At 52.3% G+C, this 22,556-nt stretch overlaps 1 protein-coding gene across 1 annotated transcript in view; it reads left to right on the top strand.

Moving 5' to 3' along the window:
* The window catches only part of LOC140208141 (uncharacterized), a 28,433-nt gene extending 16,309 nt beyond the window's left edge, over nt 1-12,124 (top strand). Inside the window, exons 6-10 of the mRNA XM_072276623.1 lie at nt 1,413-1,529; nt 1,756-2,067; nt 8,508-8,650; nt 10,187-10,248; nt 10,893-12,124. Of these exons, the coding sequence (XP_072132724.1) occupies nt 1,413-1,529; nt 1,756-2,067; nt 8,508-8,650; nt 10,187-10,248; nt 10,893-11,064 (806 nt within the window). The 3' untranslated portion in view covers nt 11,065-12,124. The remainder of the gene's footprint in view (nt 1-1,412; nt 1,530-1,755; nt 2,068-8,507; nt 8,651-10,186; nt 10,249-10,892) is intronic.
* The last annotated feature ends 10,432 nt before the right edge of the window (nt 12,125-22,556 follow it).

The following is a 22,556-nucleotide window of genomic DNA, read 5'->3' as shown; positions in this document are numbered from 1 at the left end:
CCAATTTATTCTTAAATGTTAAAAAGCAACCCGCATTTACCACCTCGTCTGGCAGCTCATTCCATACTCCCACCACTCTCTGTGTGAAGAAGCCCCCCCCCCAATATTCCCTTTAAACTCCCCCCCTCACCCTTAACCCATGTCCTCTGTTTTGTTTTTTCTCCCTTAGCCTCAGTGGAAAAAGCCTGCTTGCATTCACTCTATCTAGACCCATCATAATTTTATATACCTCTATCAAATCTCCCCTCATTCTTCTACACTCCAGGGAATAAAGTCCTAACCTATACAACCTTTCTCTGTAACTGAGTTTCTCAAGTCCCGGCAACATCCTTGTAAACCTTCTCTGCACTCTTTCAACCTTATTTATATCCTTCCTGTAATTTGGTGACCAAAACTGAACACAATACTCCAGATTCGGCCTCACCAATGCCTTATACAACCTCATCATAACATTCTAGCTCTTATACTCAATACTTTGATTAATAAATGCCAATGTACCAAAAGCTCTCTTTACGACCCTATCTACCTGTGACGCCATTTTTAGGGAATTTTGATTCTGTATTCCCAGATCCCTCTGTTGTACTGCACTCCTCAGTTCCCTACCATTTTCCTTGGATGTTCTACTTTGGTTTGTCCTTCCAAAGTGCAACGCACATCTCTTTAACGCCTCTATCGTCTCTGCCGCCGCCACCGCCCCCCGGCAGCGCATGCCACGAACTCCCCACTCACTTCACCTTGCACATGCCCTGCGTCCTTACCCCGTCTCACCTTTCAACACATGCCCGCTGGTATCAGCCACTTCGACGCTTTCCAAATACCATCCCGGCTGCCGACTCTTATAAACCTCCGTCGGGTCTGCCCTCCCCCTTCCCTCCCCAGAGTAACGGGGCGACCGGAACCGAATTCAGTCCTCCAGATGCGGACTGACCAGTCCTCCGAACCCGCCCTCTACATTATCACCTATACACGTCACAGACACCGGCGGTCCCAGTCCGGACCACGATGGAACGCCAATCATCACAGACCCCGAACCCCCGCCCCCCCAGTCAGAACATTCCCATCACCCACCGCCCCCTGTCCTCTGTGGGCGGGGCCAGCTCCGAATCCGGACGGCCAACGCGCATGTGCCGCAGACCGGGCGGCCTGACGTCCTCGTCACTGCGTTCATGGGTCGCCGACTCGACGAACCCTCTCCAGCCAGCGGGGCGCCGACCCCCGCTCTCGCCACCTGGACTCTCAGCGCTGAGGGCGAGAAGTGGGGACGTGGCTGGGAGACGGGAGGGGTGGGGGTGGGGGGAGATCGTGGCGGAAAGGAGCGAGCGCGGATGGTGGGTGGAAGGGAGTCCCGGGGGGTGGGGACACGGCTGAATTCACACACACACGCACACGCACGCTGAACGGGCTCTCCACAGAACCGCAGACGCAGGAACCGAAAGAGAAGGTCGGAAGTGGATCGAGCTGGACGATCTGGCTGCTCGGCCTGGTTACACTCGCCCTCATTGCGACAGTCGTCGGGCTCTCGGTCTATGGTGAGTTGAACGGGGTCCGGACGGAGTCAGACCGGAAACCAACAGAGCGGGGTGGAGTTTGGCGCAAAAAAAAAACCCCGCGGTAACGCCGACGCGCCCCTCCACGCGACTCCGACGCAACCCTCAACGCGACACCAAGATGCCCCGCGACGTGAAACGCACACCAACCTCACCCCCACTCCCACAACACCGTGTCACTGACACACTCCCTCATTGTAACTCTCAGTGTTTCAGACTCCTCAGTCTCTGATCATCTGTGAACGAAACTACTGGAGACTTTGGGATCAATGTCAGGAGGTGAACAAGACCCAGCGCCAATATCGTCAACAGGTCCACGAGTTGAACTCGACATTTGAATCTGGGACATCCGACTATATCCAGCTGAGTCGCAAGAATCTTTCTGCGCTCAACTCTCAACTGTCCGTTCTTAAACGAAGGAACGAAGATCTCCTACAGCAGTTCAACGTGATGCAAACGAAGTTCAAAACTGTCAACGAAACCAAGGTTCGAATCTGTGAATTGTTGACCAGCAGCAGAGGTGAGGCATCATCCCCCTCTTTAACCCGCTCCTCATGACGGGGCGGTATAGAGAGAGAAAGCGTCACTCTGAGCTTGACATCGGGAGTGTGTGATGGGACGGTGTGGAGGGATAATCACTCTGTGTCTGACCCCGGAACCGTGCGAAGGACCGGTGTGGAGGGAGCTTCACTCTGTGTCTGACCCCAGGAGCGTGTGATGGAACGGTGTGGAGGGAGCTTCACTCTGTGTCTGACCCCAGGACTGTGTGATGGGACAGTGCGGAGGGAGCTTCACTCTGTGTCTGACCCCGGAAGCGTGCGAAGGGACGGTGTGGAGGGAGTTTCACTCTGTGTCTGACCCCGGAAATGTGTGATGGTACAGTGTGGAGGGAACTTCACTCTGTGTCTGACCCCAGGACTGTGTGATGGGACGGTGTGGAGGGAGCTTCACTCTATATCTGACCTCTTGTGTGTGCCATGGGACGGTGTGGAGGGAGAGTCACTCTGTGTCTGACCCCAGGAGCGTGTGATGGAACAGTGTGGAGGGAGCTTCACTCTGTGTCTGACCCCAGGACTGTGTGATGGGACAGTGCGGAGGGAGCTTCACTCTGTGTCTGACCCGGAAGCGTGCGAAGGGACGGTGTGGAGGGAGTTTCACTCTGTGTCTGACCCCGGAAGCGTGCGAAGGGACGGTGTGGAGGGAGTTTCATTCTGTGTCTGACCCCGGAAATGTGTGATGGTACAGTGTGGAGGGAGCTTCACTCTGTGTCTGACCCCAGGACTGTGTGATGGGACGGTGTGGAGGGAGCTTCACTCTATATCTGACCTCTTGAGTGTGCCATGGGATGGTGTGGAGGGAGATTCACTCTGTGTCTGACCCCGGGAGCGTGTGATGGGACGGTGTGGAGGGAGCTTCACTCTGTGTCTGACCCCGGGAGTGTGTGATGGGACGGTGTGGAGGGAGATTCACTCTGTGTGTCTGACCCCAGGGACTGTGTGATGGGACGGTGTGGAGGGAGATTCACTCTGTGTCTGACCGCGGGAGTGTGTGATGGAACGGTATGGAGGGAGCTTCACTCTGTGTCTGACCCCGGGAGTGTGTGATGGGACGGTGTGGAGGGAGCTTCACTCTGTGTCTGACCCCGGGAGTGTGTGATGGGACGGTGTGGAGGGAGATTCACTCTGTGTGTCTGACCTCGGGAGTGTGTGATGGGACGGTGCGGAGGGAGCTTCACTCTATGTCTGACCCCGGAAGCGTGCGAAGGGACGGTGTGGAGCGAATTTCACTCTGTGTCTGACCTCGGGAGTGTGTGACGGGACGGTGTGGAGGGAGTTTCACTCTGTGTCTGACCCCGGAAGTGTGTGATGGTACAGTGTGGAGGGAGCTTCACTCTGTGTCTGACCCCAGGACTGTGTGATGGGACGGTGTGGAGGGAGCTTCACTCTATATCTGACCTCTTGAGTGTGCCATGGGACGGTGTGGAGGGAGATTCACTCTGTGTCTGACCCCGGAACCGTGCGAAGGACGGTGTGGAGGGAGCTTCACTCTGTGTCTGACCCCGGGAGCGTGTGATGGGACGGTGCGGAGGGAGCTTCACTCTGTGTCTGACCCCGAAGCGTGCGAAGGGACGGTGTGGAGGGAGTTTCACTCTGTGTCTGACCTCGGGAGTGTGTGATGGGACGGTGTAGAGGGAGTTTCACTCTGTGTCTGACCCCGGAAGCGTGCGAAGGGACGGTGTGGAGGGAGTTTCACTCTGTGTCTGACCTCGGGAGTGTATGATGGGACGGTGCGGAGGGAGCTTCACTCTGTGTCTGGGTTACCGCTTCCCGGCCTGTTTGCCTCGTGTAATTTTCCAAGATCGTCTCCCTAAACTCTGTAGCTGCCATCTATAAATCTTTAAACTATTCGGATTAAATTTCCAACTACATTTGTTCAGCTGTTGGTCGTAAACGGGAGCCGGTCTTCAGTTCTTAAAACGGAATCAGGTTCAAGTTAAGATACAGCTCACGTCACCTGACTTTCTGCTGCTGAAGAGTTGCTGTATAAGTCATTGGGCTTTTAAAATTTGTCTTGCATGCCCCGACAAAAAATCTCCATGTTGTATGTCGTGACATATCAGTACTCTGGTAATAAATCCTACTTCGCACTGTGAAATTTGACATTTGTTTCAAACTAAGTTGCAGACCAGACGCATACAAACACCGAACATATTTAAATAATTGATCAATTAATGTTGGGAGTTTTATGTACTCCAGGAAGTTAACTTGTCAGCGTTAATGGTGGGTCGCTTGTGTACGTGTGTCTGAAAAGCAGTGAGACAATTTATGTGAAAAAGGTATCTGAGGAAATTTCATAGAAATGTGAAGTCACCCAAGTGGTAGAGAAAGAGTATGAAAGTAGACAGCTGTGTCGACTTACGAGGAATGGTTCGAGGAACAGCAAGAATAATGGTAGAAACACGGTGTGTCCTAGAATCCATTACTCTGTCTGAAATTTCTGCATGTTTCCTAATTTGGAAGTGTTGAATATAGATGTTCTCGGTGAGATGTAAATGCGGTTTACGGAGGTTGTGTCCATTTAAAGGATTATCACTCAAAATAAATGAACCGTGTTTAAGCTATTTCATGAGCGGGAGTATCTGCTGCCGGACCCGCCACTCGAATCATAGGCACCAGCAGCTCAACTCGGTCTTGGTGAATAAACCGGTTCTTGATTAGCCAGGGAATGAGAGGGTATGGGGAGGAGGCTTGGGAGTGGGGAATGACTGGACGAATTGGACCAGCCAGCGATTGAATGGTGGAGCAGGCTCGACGGGCCGAATGGCCTCCTTCTGTTGCTATATCTTATAGTCTTATTGAAGAGTGAAGTTCAAAGTTCAAAACTAAAGTACAGGGAGTGAATACAACCCTGAGATCCATTTTCTTGCGGGCATTCTCAGCAAGTCTATAGATCAGTAACTACAACTGGTTCAATGAAAAATAAGGGCTTCAACCAGAAAGCAGAGGGCAAATAAATAAACAAATAAGCAATAAATATCGAGAACGTGAGATGAACATAGAACATAGAACATAAAATAGTACAGCACTGTACAGACCCTTCGGCCCAGAATGTTGTGCCGACCCTTAAACCCCACCTCCCATATAACCCCCACCTTAAATTCCTCCATGTACCTGTCTAGTAGTCTCTTAAACGTCACTAGTGTATCTGCCTCCACCACTGACTCAGGCAGTGCATTCCACGCACCAACCACTCTCTGAGTCAAAAACCTTCCTCTAATATCCCCCTTACCTTAAAGCCAAGTTCTCTTGTACTGAGCAGTGGTGCCCTGGGGAAGAAACGCTGGCTGTCCACTCTATCTTTTCCTCTTAATATCTTATACGCCTCTATCATGTCTCCTCTCATCCTCCTACTCTCCAAAGAGTAAAGCCCCTAGTTCCCTTAATCTCTGATCATAATGCATACTCTCTAAACCAGGCAGCATCCTGGTAAATCTCCTCTGTACCCTTTCCAATGCTTCCACATCCTTCCTATAGTGAGGCGACCAGAACTGGACACAGTACTCCAAGTGTGGCCTAACCAGAGTTTTATAGAGCTGCATCATTACCTCGCGACTCTTAAACTCTATCCCTTGACTTATGAAAGCTAACACCCCATAAGCTTTCTTAACTACTCTATCCACCTGTGAGGCAACTTTCAGGGATCTGTGGACATGTACCCCCAGATCCCTCTGCTCCTCCACACTACCAAGTATCCTGCCATTTACTTTGTACTCTGCCTTGGAGTTTGTCCTTCCAAAGTGAGTCCATAGGTTGTGGGAACAGTTCAGTGCTGGGGTAAATGAAGCAGAGTGAATTTACCCCTCTGGTTCAAAAGCCTGATGGTTGAGGGGTGATAACTGTTCCTGAACCTGGTCGTGTGAGTCCTGAGGCTCCTGTACCTCCTCCTGACGGTTGAGGGGTGATAACTGCTCCTGAACCTGGTCGTGTGGGTCCTGAGGCTCCTGTACCTCCTTCCTGATAGTTGAGGGGTGATAACTGTCCCTGAACCTGGTGGTGAGTCCTGAGGCTCCTGTAGCTCCTTCCTGATGGTTGAAACATAGAAAAATAGAAAATAGGTGCAGGAGTAGGCCATTCGGCCCTTCGAGCCTGCACCGCCATTCAGTATGATCAAGGCTGATCATCCAACTGACAACCCTGTACCCTGCCTTCTCTCCGTACACCCGATCCTTTTAGCCACAAGGGCCATATCTAACTCCCTCTTAAATATAGCCAATGAACTGGCCTCAAGTATTTCCTGTGGTAGAGAATTTTACAGATTCACCACTCTCTGTGAAGAAGTTTTTCCTCAATTCTGTCCTGAAAGGCTTCCCCTTTATCCTCAAACTGTGACCCTTCGTTCTGGACTTCCCCAACATCGGGAACAATCTTCCTGCATCTCGCCTGTCCAATCCCTTTAGGATTTTATACGTTTCAATAAGACCCCCCCTCAATCTTCTAAATTCCAGAGAGTATAAGCCTAGTCGATCCAGTCTTCCATCATATGAAAGTCCTGCCATCCCAGGAATCAATTTGGTGAACCTTATTTGTACTCCCTCTATGGCAAGAATGTCTTTCCTCAGATTAGGGGACGAAAACTGCACACAATACTCCTGTTGTGGTCTCAGTAAGGCCTTGTTGAGGGGTAGTAACTCTTTCCGAACCACGTGGTGCGAGGGCCTGAGGCTCCTGTACCTTCTTCCTGATGGTTGAGGGGTAATAACTGTTCCTGAACCTGGTGGTGTGGGTCCTGAGGCTCCTGTACCTTCTTCCTGATGGTTGAGGGGTAATAACTGTTCCTGAACCCGCTGGTGCGAGTCCTCAGGCTCCTGTACCTCCTTCCTGATGGCTGAGGGGTAACAACGATCCCTAAACCTGGTGGTGTGATTCCTGAGGCTCCTGTACCTCCTTCCTGATGGTTGAGGGGATAATAACTGTTCCTGAACCTGGTGGCGTGGGTCCTGAGGCTCCTGTACGTCCTTCCTGATGGTTGAGGGGTAATAACTGTTCCTGAACCTGCTGGTGCGAGTCCTCAGGCTCCTGTACCTCCTTCCTGATGGCTGAGGGGTAACAACTATCCTTGAAACTGGTGGTGAGAGTCCTGAGGCTCCTGTACCTCCTTCCTGTCGGTTGAGGGGTTGATAACTGTCCCTGAACCTGGTGGTGTGGGTGCTGAGGCTCCTGTACCTCCTTCCTGATGGTTGAGGGGTGATAACTGTCCCTGAACCTGGTGGTGTGGGTCCTGAGGCTCCTGTACCTCCTTCCTGATGGTTGAGGGGTGATAACTGTCCCTGAACCCGGTGGTGTGGGTCCTGAGGCTCCTGTACCACCTTCCTGACGGTTGAGGGGGTAATAACTGTTCCTGTACCTGGTGGTGTGGGTCCTGAGGCTCCTGTACCTCCTTCCTGATGGCTGAGGGGTAACAACTATCCTTGAAACTGGTGGTGTGGGTGCTGAGGCTCCTGTACCTCCTTCCTGTCGGTTGAGGGGTGATAACTGTCCCTGAACCTGGTGGTGTGGGTGCTGAGGCTCCTGTACCTCCTTCCTGATGGTTGAGGGGTGATAACTGTCCCTGAACCTGGTGGTGTGGGTCCTGAGGCTCCTGTACCTCCTTCCTGATGGTTGAGGGGTGATAACTGTCCCTGAACCCGGTGGTGTGGGTCCTGAGGCTCCTGTACCACCTTCCTGACGGTTGAGGGGGTAATAACTGTTCCTGTACCTGGTGGTGTGGGTCCTGAGGCTCCTGTACCTCCTTCCTGATGGTTGAGGGGTAATAACTGTTGCTGAACATTGGGCTCGAAGGGCCGAATGGCCTACTCCTGCACCTATTTTCTATGTTTCCTGATGGTTGAGGGATAATAGCTGTTCCTGAACCTGGTGGTGTGGGTCCTGAGGCTCCTGTACCTCCTTCCTGATGGTTGAGGGGTGATAACTGTCTCTGAACCTGGTGGTGTGGGTCCTGAGGCTCCTGTACCTCCTTCCTGATGGTTGAGGGGTGATAACTGTCTCTGAACCTGGTGGTGTGGGTCCTGAGGCTCCTGTACCTCCTTCCTGATGGTTGAGGGGTGATAACTGTCTCTGAACCTGGTGGTGTGGGTCCTGAGGCTCCTGTACCTCCTTCCTGATGGTTGAGGGGTGATAACTGTCTCTGAACCTGGTGGTGTGGGTCCTGAGGCTCCTGTACCTCCTTCCTGATGGTTGAGGGGTAATAACTGTTGCTGAACATTGGGAGTGAGTCTTGAGGCGAGTTATCGACAGTGAGCGAATCTGCAAAGAATGGATGGTTGCAGGGTAGTCTCCCTTCAGTGAGTGTACTCATGACTATTTATGTCAGAAACGACAAGAAGTCTCCCTGTGGGTTCAGAGGTTCTCGGTCAGCAAAACTCAATATCGTCACTCACTGTTCTCTGTTCCCCATTTACAGAACAGACGTGTTGCCAGGGTTGGGTCAACAGGAGAGGCGCTTGTTATTTCATATCAACGGTGGCAAAATCTCACGCTGAGGCGAAGCAAGAATGTTCAAACAATGGTTCAACGCTGCTGGAAATTAGCTCAATGGATGAACAGGTGAATCTCCCTCCGCACCGTCCCATCACACACTCCCGGGGTCAGACACAGAGTGAATCTCCCTCCGCACCGTCCCGTCACTCACTCCCGGGGTCAGACACAGAGTGAATCTCCCTCCGCACCGTCCCATCACACACTCCCGGGGTCAGACACAGAGTGAATCTCCCTCCGCACCGTCCCATCACACACTCCCGGGGTCAGACACACAGAGTGAATCTCCCTCCACACCGTCCCATCACACACTCCCGGGGTCAGACACAGAGTGAATCTCCCTCCACACTATCCCATCACACAATCCCGGATCAGACACAGAGTGAATCTCCCTCCACACCGTCCCATCACACACTCCCGGGGTCAGACACAGAGTGAATCTCCCTCCACACTATCCCATCACACATTCACAGGATCAGGCACAGAGTGAATCTCCCTCCACACCGTCCCATCACACACTCCTCGGGTCGGACACAGAGTGGAAGTCCCTCCACACCGTCCCATCACACCCTCCACACCGTCCCATCACACCCTCCACACCGTCCCATCACACACTCCCGGGGTCAGACACAGAGTGAATCTCCCTCAACACCATCCCATCACACACTGCCATTGTCAGGCACAGAGTGAATCTCCCTCCACACCGTCCCATCACACACTCCGGAGGTGAGACAAAGAGTGAATCTCCCTCCACACCGTCCCATCGTACTCTCCCTGGGTCACACGCAGAGTGAATCTCCCTCCACACCATCCAGTGATACTCTTCCGGGATCAGACGCATGGTGAGAATCCCTCCACCCCGTCCCATCACACACTCCCGGGGTCAGTCACAGGGTGAATCTCCCTCCACACCATCCAGCGATACTCTTCCGGGATCAGACACAAGGTGAGAATCCCTCCACTCCGTCCCATCACACACTCCCGTAGTCAGACAGTGAGCAAAGCTCCCTCCACGCCGTACATTTACACACTCCTAGGGTCAGATACAGAGTGACTCTCCCTCCACACCGTCCCATCACACACTCCCAGGGTCAGATACAGAGTGAAGCTCCCTCCACACCGTCCCATCACACACTCCCGGGGTCAGACACAGAGTGAATCTCCCTCCACACCGTCCCATCACACACTCCCAGGGCCAGACACAGAGTGAATCTTCCTCCACACCGTCCCTTAACACACTTACGGGCGTCAAGCTATCTCCCCACACACTTTCCTATCACACACTCCCAGGGTTAGATACCGGGCGAAGCTCCCCCTGCACCGTCCCATCACACACTCCCTTGGTCAGACACAGAGTGAATCTCCCTCCACACTGTTCCATGACACACTCCCGGGGTCAGACACAGAGGGAGTCTCCCTGCACACCGTCCCATCACACACTCCCAGGGTCAGACACCGAATGAAGCACCCTCCACAGCGTCCCATCACACTCTCCCCGGGGTCAGAAAGAGTGTGAAGTTCCCTCTGCTCCAACGCATTGTACACTCCAGGAGCCAAAAGCAATGTTCCATGCAGAGAACTTACGAAAGAAATTTTATTTAACAGAAATTTGTTTTCAACACTGTAAATGGAAGCAGCCATTACTGGATTGGAAAATGCCTCGACAGGTGAGGTTTGGAATGACTGGTGGCTGTGGCGAGAGCGTGGCAGTGTGTTTAGTTTGAAGACCTACAGGGTGCTGTGGTGAGGGCGTGTGGCAGTGCGATTCATTTGGGAACTGACATGGGGCTGCGGGGAGATAGTAGGGCAGTGGTATTAGTCTTATGGCTAATACAGGATGGAAGGTGGAGAGTGGGACTAGTTTGGCGACTGACACTACGCTCCGGAGGAAGAACGGGCCAGTGCGCTTAGTGTGGTGCCCGACACGGAGCTGTAGCGAGCTTGCGGGCGGTGGGATTAGTTTGGGAACAGACACGGGGCTCTGGTGAGCGGGTGGGGCAGTGGGATCAGTTTGGGGACTGACAGCGGGCTTGGGACAGTGGGATTATTCTTGGGACAGAGAAGCGGCTCGGTGGGTTGAAAGCGGGGCAGTGGGATGAGTCTGGAGACGAGACGTGGCTGTGGGGGAGAGAGGGGTGTGTGGGATCGGGTGGGGACTGATGCAGGGCTGAAGGGAACTGGCGTGGGGCGGTGAGGAGAAAATGGGGTACCCGGATTAGGACTGTTGACAGCCTCGAACGTGAATCTCGCCTATTAGTGATTGACTGCGGGCAAATGCAACCCCTGTTACCTTTCCTGTTCCATTTTACAGTGGGACAGCAGAATGCAATTTGCTGCACAAAACGCTCGAACCAGTCTACGAGAGTTGTGCATCCGACCCTGCTCCTGCGGGTTGCTTTGGGGAGAATTATTTCATCTGCAAGAAGCCTGCGATTCCAAGTGAGACCTGGGGACTCTGTCAAAATTCGTCAGGCCCGAATTAGATTCTGCTCCCCTCTCACCCCATCTCTCCTCTCTTTCCCCCTTCCCCGTCCCTCCCCCACACTCTCCCTTTTCCCCTCCCTCTCCCGGTCTTTCCCTCTCCACCTCTCTCCCCCTCCCCTCTCTCTCTCTCCCCTCCTCCCTCTCCGCCTCTCTTGCCCCTACCTCTCCACCTCCTCTCCCCCTCCCTCTCCCCTCTCCCCATCTCCTCTCTCTCTCATACCCTCTCCCTGCCTCTCTCCCCTCTGTCTCCCTCTCACTCCCTCTCTTGACCGTCTTTCCAAAGTCTCCCACTCCTCCTTGCCTCACGCCTTTCTTTCTCCCCTCCACCTCTACCCCCTCCCTCATTTACTCTCCTCTTCCCTCTATCTTCCCCTCTCCACCCCTCCCTCTCTCTCTCCCTGTCTCTGCCACTCTCTCTTTCCCACTCTGTCCCTTCTCTCTCTCCTCTCTCTCATTCTCCTCCCTCTTCCCCCTCTACCCTCCTCATCCCCTCTCCCCGCCTCTCCACCCTTCCTCTTGCCTCTCTCCCTCTCCAACGTCTCCCACCCCTCCCTGCCTCACCCCTTTCTTTCCCCTCTTTCCACCCCTACCTCCTCTCTCACTTACTCTCTCCTTCCCTCTATCCTCCCCCCTCTCCACCCCTCTCCCTCTACTCCCTCACCCTCTCCCTCCACTCCCTCTCTCTCTGCCCCTCTCTTCCCCCTCTCCTCGTCTCTCCTACTCCCTCCCCTCCCTCTTTCCCCGCTCTCTCCTCTCCTCTATCTCCCTCTCTCCCTTCTGCTGCTCCCCTTCTCCCCCTCTTTATCTCCCCTCTCCCCTCTTTCTGGAGGAACATTGTATCATTTTTTTTTAACGCATGCGTTTCTAAATGACAATAAACGAGGACTGATCGTCCTGATGACCGAATCCAATCTCCCGCCTCCCCTCCCCACCCCTCTTTTGCTCCGTGTGGCAATCTCCGGATTGCTGCCTGTGCCCCGTGGCGGCAAGGGGCAGAACTGGACGAGTGGGCCGAAGAACCGATGCACGGGCCGCGATTCAGTCGTGATCAATAAACCAATTGCTCGGGATCAAATGACCTTGCCCTGGTGTCTCAGGGCTGGCTGTGTCCGTCCCCCGCCCCCTCGTCTCACGCCCCACCCGCGGCGCTCCACCCTCGCCGTTTCCAGCGTCATTTGCTCCCGCCAGATCGACAAAGCTACTCTCTCCGCTCCGCGCTGGCAAATACACTCCGGCGCGAAAGTCTGAACCCGATATGAACTGTACGCGGCCGAGACCTTTGCAAATTACCGCGTGCAGTTTAGCCACTCGCTGACACAATCTGTATGGGAGGCATTCTAGATCCCTTTACAGGGGGGCGAAGCAATTTCAAGTTTAAAGTTGAAAGCGCATTTACGAACGTATACCCGATATTCCGGGGAAAAAAACGCGAGTAGGTGATAGATGGGATAGAAACAAAGAAAACCTACGACACAATACAGGCCTGTGTCGACATGTATTTACCTTCGAAATTACCTAGGGTTACCCATAGCCCTCGATTTTTCTGAGCTCTATGTACCTACCCAGGAGTCTCTTAAAAGACCCTATCGTACCCTCCTCCACCACGGCCCCCGGCAGCCCATTCCACGCTCTCACCACTCTCCGCGTGAAAAAATTACCCCTGGCATCTCCTCTGTACCAACTTCGAAGCACCTCCAACCTGATGGTATGAGCATTGACTTCTCTAACTTCCGCTAATGCCCCACCTCGCCCCGTACTCCATCCGTTATTTATTTATATACACACATTCTTTCTCTCTCTCTCCTTTTTCTCCCTGTATCCCTCTGACTATACCCCTTGCCCATCTTCTGGGTTTTCACCCTCCCCCTTTTGCTTCTCCCAGGGCTTCCTGTCCCATGAGCCTCTCATATTCCCTTTGCCAATCACCTGTCCAGCTCTTGGCTCCATCTCTTCCCCTCTTGTCTTCTATCATTTCGGATCTGCTCCTCCCCCTCCCACTTTCAAATCTCTTACTAGCTCTTCCTTCCGTCAGTCCTGACGAAGGGTCTCGGCCCGAAACGTCGACCGTACCTCTTCCTAGAGATGCTGCCCGGCCTGCTGCGTCCACCAGCAACTTTGATGTGTGTTACCTTAAAACTGTGCCCGCTCATCACAGCCCCGGGAATAAGCCTCTGACTAGCCACACGACCCCCATCATCTTATACACCCCTGTCAGGTCACCTCTCATCCTCCGTCGCTCCGAGGAGAAAAGCTCGAGTTCACTCAACCTATTCTCATAAGGCACGCTCCTCAATCCAGGGAGGTAGTCACCCCCTGAGTTGAGGCAGGCGTCTGGCCGACTGTCAGGAGCGGAAAAGGCAATACACAGCCAGTGGAGAATACACCTGCAGGCTTTCCGCTCAGAAAGGAGAATATTATTATTATTATTATTATTATTAATTATCCATTAGTCTCATGAGACCATGGATTTGTGCCTTGGAAGGTTTCCAGGACGCAGGGCCTGGGCAACGTTGTATGAAGGACCAGCAGTTGCCCATGCTGCAAGTCTCCCCTCTCCACGCCACCGATGTTGTCCAAGGGAAGGGCACTAGGACCCATACGGTGTCGTCACAGAGCAGTGCGTGTGTGTGTGGTTAAGTGCCTCGCTCAAGGACACAACACGCCGCCTCGGCCCGGCGACCTTCAGATCACTAGACCGACGCCTTAACCACTTGGCCACGCGCCAACACCAATAACCAGAATACCCCTTTGGATCTTGTTGGGTGGAGCAGGGGAACGACCTCACCGGTGCTGGAATGGTAAGACCATAAAGACCTAGGACACAGGAGCAGAATTAGGCCGTCTCGGCCCATCGAGTCTGCTCCGCCATTCAATCATTGCTGATCCTTTTTTTCCCCTCCTCCTTCTCCCCGTAACCCCCGATGCCGTGTCCAATCAAGAATCTGTCGATCTCTGTCTAAAATACGCCGAGCTACGTGTGGCGACGAATTCCACTAATTCCCGACCCCCTGCCTGAAGAAATTTCTCCGCCTCCGTGTTTTCAAAGGGCGCCCTCTATCCCGAGGCTGTGCCATCATGTCCTAGACTCCCCCACCTTGGGAAATATCCTTTCCACATCCACTCTGTCCAGGCCTTTCAACATACGAAAGGTTTCGATGAGACGCACGTCGGCACCACCGACACAAGCAGGGAAACTATTAGGGCGCCCGAAAGAGAGAATCTGGCCAACTTGGGAGATCTGTCTCGCTCGCGTGCATCTCCCCGTCGCCGTCTGACGCTCTGCCGACGTCAGCCGCGTAGGCGGTGAACTGACAGGCGGCGTCTCAGCCACACAGGCATGAGTGTAGGGGGAGAGATAGAGAGAGCAGGGCAGCCGGCTAAGCAGACATCCTTCAGGCGCGCCAGTGTTGACTGCCGTCGAGGGAGAGATGCTGTTTCGGATTGCGGTCTCCCGGCGAGGAGGTGATGGGTCCAACTGCGCAGGGAGGTACATAGGCCCAGGGTTTGGCGCCTGTGGGCCAGAACTGAGTGCATGAAAGGGCGCCGAGCTCCGAGCCGGTCACCCGCAGCCTGACGTAGGTACTGCTGTTGACCAGCTGGTCCAAGGCCCAGTGGGGGAGCAAGTAAAATCGCACCCGCTGGAGACCGACCGTGCGGACAGAGAGACCGCAGCGCGTCCGGCTCCTGTCTGAGGCACGGGTTGATTCCGGCCGTGACCAACCCCTCGACGCACCTCATCGCTGTAGCTGCGAGCGCTAGCGGACGGGAGGCGCCGAGGCCGCCCGCTCTGATCCGCTCCGGACCGACGCCCTCTCCAAGCGGACGCGAACCTCTGACTGTGGCAGTGAGAGAGATTGACGATGTGCCCCCCCCCCCACCCCCAGACTGCGGCTCGGCGTTTCAGCCCCCCTGCCAGGCACACCACCGGGATCCGACGCCCCTGAGACATGTCCTGACATCAGCCTGCGAGACAGGGGTCCGAGAAGAGAAGGGGGAGACCAGAGACGAACGTAGTGCGGCCCTCCCCCCACGACTGCGAGGTGATTTCCCGATATCCCGTACTCGGTGCTCTGACCGACGACCGCCAGCCTGCCAAGGGCGCTCTTCGCCGCCATTTCAGGGAACCATGTACCTGTTCCCCTGAGTCCCTCCGACCTCAGGGCCGTTCACTGCGAAAGCACGGCCGTGGTTTCGCTGTGTGAATTGTGTTTATCCGGATTAAGCTCTAACTTTCTCAACCCGTGCCCCCCTGACCATCAGATCCGAATCAGTATCATCGCTTCGATTACCCTCAACACCACTACTACGACGTCGACTCAGGCCTAGAGGGCCGGCGTCGGGCGGGATGACGGACTCTCCACTTCTCCCTCTCCCTCATCAGTGCAAACACGAGGAATTCTGCTGGATATTCAAGCAGCACACATCAAAGTTGCTGGTGAACGCAGCAGGCCAGGCAGCATCTCTAGGAAGAGGTACAGTTGACGTTTCGGGCCGAGACCCTTCGTCAGGACTAACTGAAGGAAGACCTAGTAAGAGATTTGAAAGTGGGAGGGGGAGGGGGAGATCCAAAATGATAGGAGAAGACAGGAGGGGGAGGGATGGAGCCAAGGGCTGGACAGGTGATTGGCAAAGGGGATATGAGAGGATCATGGGACTGGAGGCCCAGGGAGAAGGAAAAGGGGGAGTGGGGGAAAAATCCCAGAGGATGGGCAAGGGATACAGTCAGAGGGACAGAGGGAGAAAAAGGAGAAAGAGAGAAAGAATGTGTGTATATAAATAAGTAACGGATGGGGTACGAGGGGGAGATGGGGCATTAGTGGAAGTTTGAGAAGTCGATGTTCATGCCATCAGGTTGGAGGCTACCCAGACGGAATGTAAGGTGTTGTTCCTCCAACCTGAGTGTGGCTTCATCTTTACAGTAGAGGAGGCCGTAGATAGACATGTCATAATGGGAATGGGACGTGGAATTAAAATGGATGGCCACTGGGAGATCCTGCTTTCTGCCCCTCCTGTCTTCTCCTATCATTTTGGATCTCCCCCTCCCCCTCCCCCTTTCAAATCTCTTACTAGCTCTTCCTTCCGTTAGTCCTGACGAAAGGTCTCGGCCCGAACCCTCATCGGCGTGTTCAGTTCATCTACATTAGCTGCGCCGCTGTCTTCTCGGAGCGTGTTGACCATAGTCTTGGGAGGGCGCCCAGCGTTCTTCCTCCCATGCTTGGGCTCCCATATAATGACTAGGCTGGCAGGTAGCTCGGGGTGGCTTAGACAGGGCCCCGCTAGTTGCAGTTTTCTCGACTGGATTTTAGTGGAGAGCATCGGTAGGCTGTCATAGAGCTCGATGTTCGTCATGTACTGTTGCCAACTCACGTTAAGAGCCATCCGGAGCGTTCGTATATAGGAACCATCTAGAGACTTACGCATCGTCTTGGTGAGGTGTCCACGTCTCGCATCCGTACGTGAGAACGGACTCCATGACTGCTATGAAGGTCCTCTTTTTAAGCCCTCTGGGCAGGTTCGGCTTCCAGATTTCCTTCATGTCGTTCATGACCCTCCACGCCAGCGCCTTCCGCCCCTTTGCGTCCTTCCCTGAACTCAACGCCGATTTGTAAGAATCTATCTGAAGTTCCCCAAATCAACCCTGGTCTGATCGCGGGACGGTTTACAATGACCTACTAACTGACCACCGGGCACGTCTTTGGAATGTGGGAGGGAACCGGGTCAGCCGGAGGAAACCCACGCGGTCGCGGGGAGACCTCCTTACCGGCAGTGGCCGGAATTGAACCCGGGTCACCAGAACTGTAAAGCGTCATGCTAACCACGACGCCACATTGCCGCCCTCCCCCACCTTTTTATTTAATTGACCTGTAAGAAGACTGGAAAGGTCGGGTAGTGAGTTTGCAGATGACATCAAAAACTGCTGGTGTTGGGCAAAGTATGTTGGGTTGTCCTGGGACATTGACGGGTTACAGAGCTGGGCAGGGAAGAGGCAGATGGCGTTCAAGTAAAGGGTGAGGGGGTTTCACCTTGGGAGGTCGAACTTGAGGGCAGAGTTCAGGGTTAAGGGCAGGGTTCTTGGCAGTGAGGGGGAACAGAGGGATCGGTAGATTCACGCCCATAGGGGGTGAGAGGCGCTGGAGAGAGGGATTAGAGAGGGAGTGAGAGGCAAGAAAGTGGACGAGAGGCAGGGAGAGGGGGACAGACAGAGAGAGAGAGAGAGAGAGAGGAGATGGGAAAGAGGAGAGGGAGGGGGAGAGGAAGGGGAAGAGAGGCAGAGAGGGGGATTGGGGAAGGAGGAGGGGTAGAGAGTGGAGGGAGAGAGGGGGAGGGAGTGGGGTGGAGGTGACACACTCCCGGCGTCAGACGCTGAAGTCCCCCCTCGTGTTACCCCTAAATTTTTGCCCCTTAACTCTCAACTCATGTCCTCTTGTTTGAATCTCCCTCACTCTCAGTGTAAAAGGCCTATCCACGTCAACTCTCTCTATCCCCCTTATAATTTTAAATACCTCTATCAAGTCCCCCCTTCAACTTTCTACGCTCCAAAGAATAAAGACCTAACTTGTTCAACCTTTCCCTATAACTTAGGAGATGAAACCCAGGCAACATTTTAGTAAACCTCCTCTGTACTCTCTCAATTTTGTTGACATCTTTCCTATAATTCGGTGACCAGAACTATACACAATACTCCAAATTTGGCCTTACCAATGCCTTGTACAATTTCAACATTACATCCCAGCTCCTATACTCAATGCTCTGATTAATAAAGGCCAGCAAACCAAAAGCTTTCTTCACCGCCCTATCCACATGAGATTCCACCTTCAGGGAACTATGCACCATTATTCCTAGATCCCTCTGTTCTACTGCATTCCTCAATGCCCTATCATTTACCATGTGTGTCCTGTTTTGATTAATCCTACCAAAATGTAGCACCTCACACTTTGGTAGGACACATCAAAATATGACATTATCTCCTCAAATAACTCCAACAGATTTGTCAGGCAAGATTTTCCTATGAGGAACCACGCTGACTACTGTCATGCTATTATGCGCCTCAAAGTCACCCGAAACCTCACCGATAACAATTGATGCCAACATCTTCCCAACCACTGAGGCCAGGCCAACTGCCCTATCATTTCCTTTCTTCTGCCTTACTCCCCCTTCTTGCAGAGTAGGGTGACATTTGCAATTTTCCCGTCTTCCGGAATCGTCCCAGAATCATTTTGAGAAAAGGGTGACATAGGGTCAGAGAACGTTGAACCTCTGCGGATGGAGTTAAGAAACTGCAAGGGTTAAAAGAAACATGATGGGAATCACATACAGGCTTCCAAATTGTAGCCAAGATTTGGGGTTGAGACTGCAAAGGGAGCTGAAAAGGGAATGTAGATTAGATTAGATTAGATTAGATTATGAGGACACTCAGCCCTCGTTGATTGTCACTTAGAAATGCATGCATGCATTAAGAAAAGATACAATGTTCCTCCAGAGTGATATCGCACAAAAACAGGACAAACCAAAGACTAACACTGACAGAACCACATCATTATAACATATAGTTACAGCAGTGCAAAACAATACCACAATTTGATAAAGAACAGACCATGGGCACGGTAAAAAAAAGTCTCAAATCCTGATCGACTCCTTCGGGGGACATCGATTTATGGTAAGGGTGGGGCGTTCAAGGGGGATATTAGAGGAAGGTTTTTTACTTAGAGAGTGGTTGGTGCGTGGAATGCACTGCCTGAGTCAGTGGTGGAGGCAGATACACTAGTGAAATTTAAGACAGGTATAAGGAGGAATTTAAGGTGGGGGGTTATATGGGAGACAGGGTTTGAGGGTCTGTGGTTTTGTATTGCCATGTACTCGTTTGTTTCCATGCTCCATGTGCTCTTGTCCCCGCTCCTTCTCTACTCCGGTCCCTGTATTACTGAGTACCCTGCCTCTCACCTATTTCTCATGATTACCTGTTTTGCTGCCACTTCTGTCTCATTGTGCTCCACCTATCGTCTGCCTCTCTATTTATTGCTCAGTGTATTTCAGCCCTGTGTTTTCACCAGAATGTACCAGTGAATTTTTCCGAGTCTTTCCAGCATTTATATCTATACTCTACCTGTCTGAATATCAACTCTGCCTGATTCTGATTTTTTGGATTTCTCTGGATGTTTTGATCTCTGCCTGAACTTTGATGCTGACTTTGTTTGTACCTTGGGATTTGTTACTCAATTAATATCACCGTGTGCACAGTACTGGGTCTGTGACTGGATCCCTGCTCCAGCATCCTGACATCTTGGGAACCTCCTCTAAACCCTTTCCAATGTCAGCACATCCTTTCTTAAATAAAGGGCCCAAAACTGCTCACAATACTCCAAGTAAGTTTTCATTAGTGCCTTGTAAAATCTTAGCACTGCGCCCTCTTGAAATGAATGCTGACATTGTATTTGCCTTCCTCATCACTGACTCAACCTGCAAATTAACCTTTAGGGAATCCTACACAAGGAAACCCAAGTCTCATTTCACCTCAAATTTTTGAAGTTTCTCTCCATTTTGAAAATAGTCTACACTTTTATTCCCCAAGGTGTATGACCATACACTTCCTGACACTGTATTCCATTTGCCACTTCTTTGCCCTGACACCCAATCAGCTGAAGCCCTTCTGCAGACTCCCTGCTTCCTCAACGCTACCTGTGTTCCACCTATCTTTGTATTGTCCGCAAACTTTGCAACAAAGCTGTCAATCCTGTCATCCAATTCATTGACTTGCAACGTAAAAAGCATTGGTCCCAACACTGAACCTTGTGGTACACCAGTAGTCATCAGCAGCCAATCAGAAGAGAGTCCCTTCACTTACTATGTTGTGCCGACCCTCAAACCCTGCCTCCCATATAACCCCCCACCTTAAATTCCTCCATATACCTGTCTAGTAGTCTCTTAAATTTTACTAGTGTATCTGCCTCCACCACTGACTCAGGCAGTGCATTCCACGCACCAACCAATCTCTGAGTAGAAAACCTTCCTCTAATATCCCCCTCGAACTTCCCACCCCTCACCTTAAAGCCATGTCCTCTTGTATTGAGCAGTGGTGCCCTGGGGCAGAGGCGCTGGCTAGCCACTCTATCTATTCCCCTTATTATCTTGTACACCTCTATCATGTCTCCTCTCATCCTCCTTCTCTCCAAAGAGTAAAGCCCTAGCTCCCTTAATCTCTGATCATAATGCATACTCTCTAAACCAGGCAGCATCCTGGTAAATCTCCTCTGTAAGCTTTCCAATGCTTCCACATCCTTCCTATAGTGAGGCGACCAGAACTGGACACAGTACTCCAAGTGTGGCCTAACCAGAGTTTTATAGAGCTGCATCATTACACCGCGACTCTTAAACTCTATCCCTCGACTTATGAAAGCTAACACCCCATAAGCTTTCTTAACGACCCTATCCACCTGTGAGGCAACTTTCAGGGATCTGTGGACATGTACCCCCCAGATTCCTCTGCTCCTCCACACTACCAAGTATCCTGCCATTTACTTTGTACTCTGCCTTGGAGAGTGGTGAGGTAGTAACGGGGGACAAGGAAATGGCAGATGAACCTAATGGGTCTTTCCATCAGTTTTCACTGTGGAAGACACTAGCAGTGTGTCAGTGGCCCGTGAGTGTCAGGGTGCAGGAGTGAGTGCCGCTGCGACTACAAAGTAAAAAGTGCCAGGCAAACTCCAAGGTCTTCAGGTGGATAAGTCACCTGGGCCAGATGGACTGCATCCCAGAGTCCTGAGAGAGGTTGCTGAAGAGATAACGGATTCATTGGTGATGATCTTTCAAAAATCACCTGATTCTGGCATGGTCCCGCAGGGCCGGAAGATTGCAAATTTTCACTGCACACTTTAAGAAATGAGGAAGGCCAAAGAAAGGAAATTATTAGCCAGTTAGCCTAAAGTCAGTGTTTGGGGAAGTGCTGGAGTCCATTAATAAATTTGAGGTTGTCAGGCACTTGGTGACTAATGACAAAATAAGTCAAAGTCAAACAACAGGAATTCTGCAGATGCTGGAAATTCAAGCAACACACATCAAAGTTGCTGGTGAACGCAGCAGGCCAGGCAGCATCTGCAGGAAGAGGTGCAGTCGACGTTTCAGGCCGAGACCCTCCGTCAGGACTAAGTGAAGGAAGAGTGAGTAAGGGATTTGAAAGTTGGAGGGGGAGGGGGAGATCCAAAATGATAGGAGAAGACAGGAGGGGGAGGGATGGAGCCAAGAGCTGGACAGGTGATTGGCAAAAGGGATACGAGAGGATCATGGGACAGGAGGTCCGGGAAGAAAGACAAGGAGGGGGGGACCCAGACGATGGGCAAGGGGTATATTCAGAGGGACACAGGGAGAAAAAGGAAAGTGAGAGAAAGAATGTGTGTATAAAAATAAGTAACAGATGGGGTACGAGGGGGAGGTGGGGCCTTAGCGGAAGTTAGAGAAGTCGATGTTCATGCCATCAGGTTGGAGGCTACCCAGACGGAATAAGTCAGCTTGGTTCCTGTCAAGGGAAATCTTGCCTGACACATCTGTTAGAGTTCTTTAAGGAAGTAACCAGCAGATTGGAGAAAGCAGAGGCAGCTGATATCATTGACTGGCAATCCAGAAGGCATTTGATAAAGCGCCATGCCTGAGGCTGCTTAACAAGCTAAAACCCGATGGCGTTACAGGAATGACACCGGCATGTCTGAAGGAATGTCTGGCAGGCAGGAGGCAGCCAATGGGAATGTAAGGGGCGTTCTCTAGTTGACTGCCAGTGACTAGTGGTGTTCGTCACGGAGTCAGTATTGGGACTGCAACTTATCACATTGCTTGTCAATGATTTTGTGGTACAGATGGCTGTGTGGAAAGTAGGAGTCGGGGTCAAGTCCATTAACAAAATCATAGAAAAAAGTTCCCATCTAAGAGTGTCTTAAAAGACCCCATTGATTCCGCATCGACCACCAGCGATCGAAGTGTATTCTCGCTCTGTGGCAACCCACCACACTCTGTGTGAAAAAATACCTCCGACAAACCCCTTCTACCATCTTCCAAGCACCTTAAAACTATGACCCTTCACCCCGAGAAAATAATACTTTTCATTGACAAAGAACGTGAAACAACGGGACGGTGTGGAGGGAGATTCACTCTGTGTCTGACCCCGGGAGTGTGTGATGGGACGGTGTGGAGGGAGCTTCACTCTGTGTCTGACCCCGGTAGTGTGTGATGGGACGGTGTGGACGGAGATTCACTCTGTGTCTGACCCCCGGAGTGTGTGATGGGACGGTGTGGAGGGAGATTCACTCTGTGTCTGAATCCCGGGAGTGTGTGATGGGACGGTGTGGAGGGAGATCCACTTTGTGTCTGACCCCCGGAGTGTGTGATGGGACGGTGTGGAGGGAGATTCACTCTGTGTCTGACCCCGGGAGTGTGTGATGGGACGGTGTGGAGGGAGATTCACTCTGTGTCTGAATCCCGGGAGTGTCTGATGGGACGGTGTGGA

Source organism: Mobula birostris, chromosome 13, assembly GCF_030028105.1.
Source record: "Mobula birostris isolate sMobBir1 chromosome 13, sMobBir1.hap1, whole genome shotgun sequence".
Lineage (NCBI taxonomy): Eukaryota > Metazoa > Chordata > Chondrichthyes > Myliobatiformes > Myliobatidae > Mobula > Mobula birostris.
This window is presented reverse-complemented; position numbering and strand designations above follow the sequence as displayed.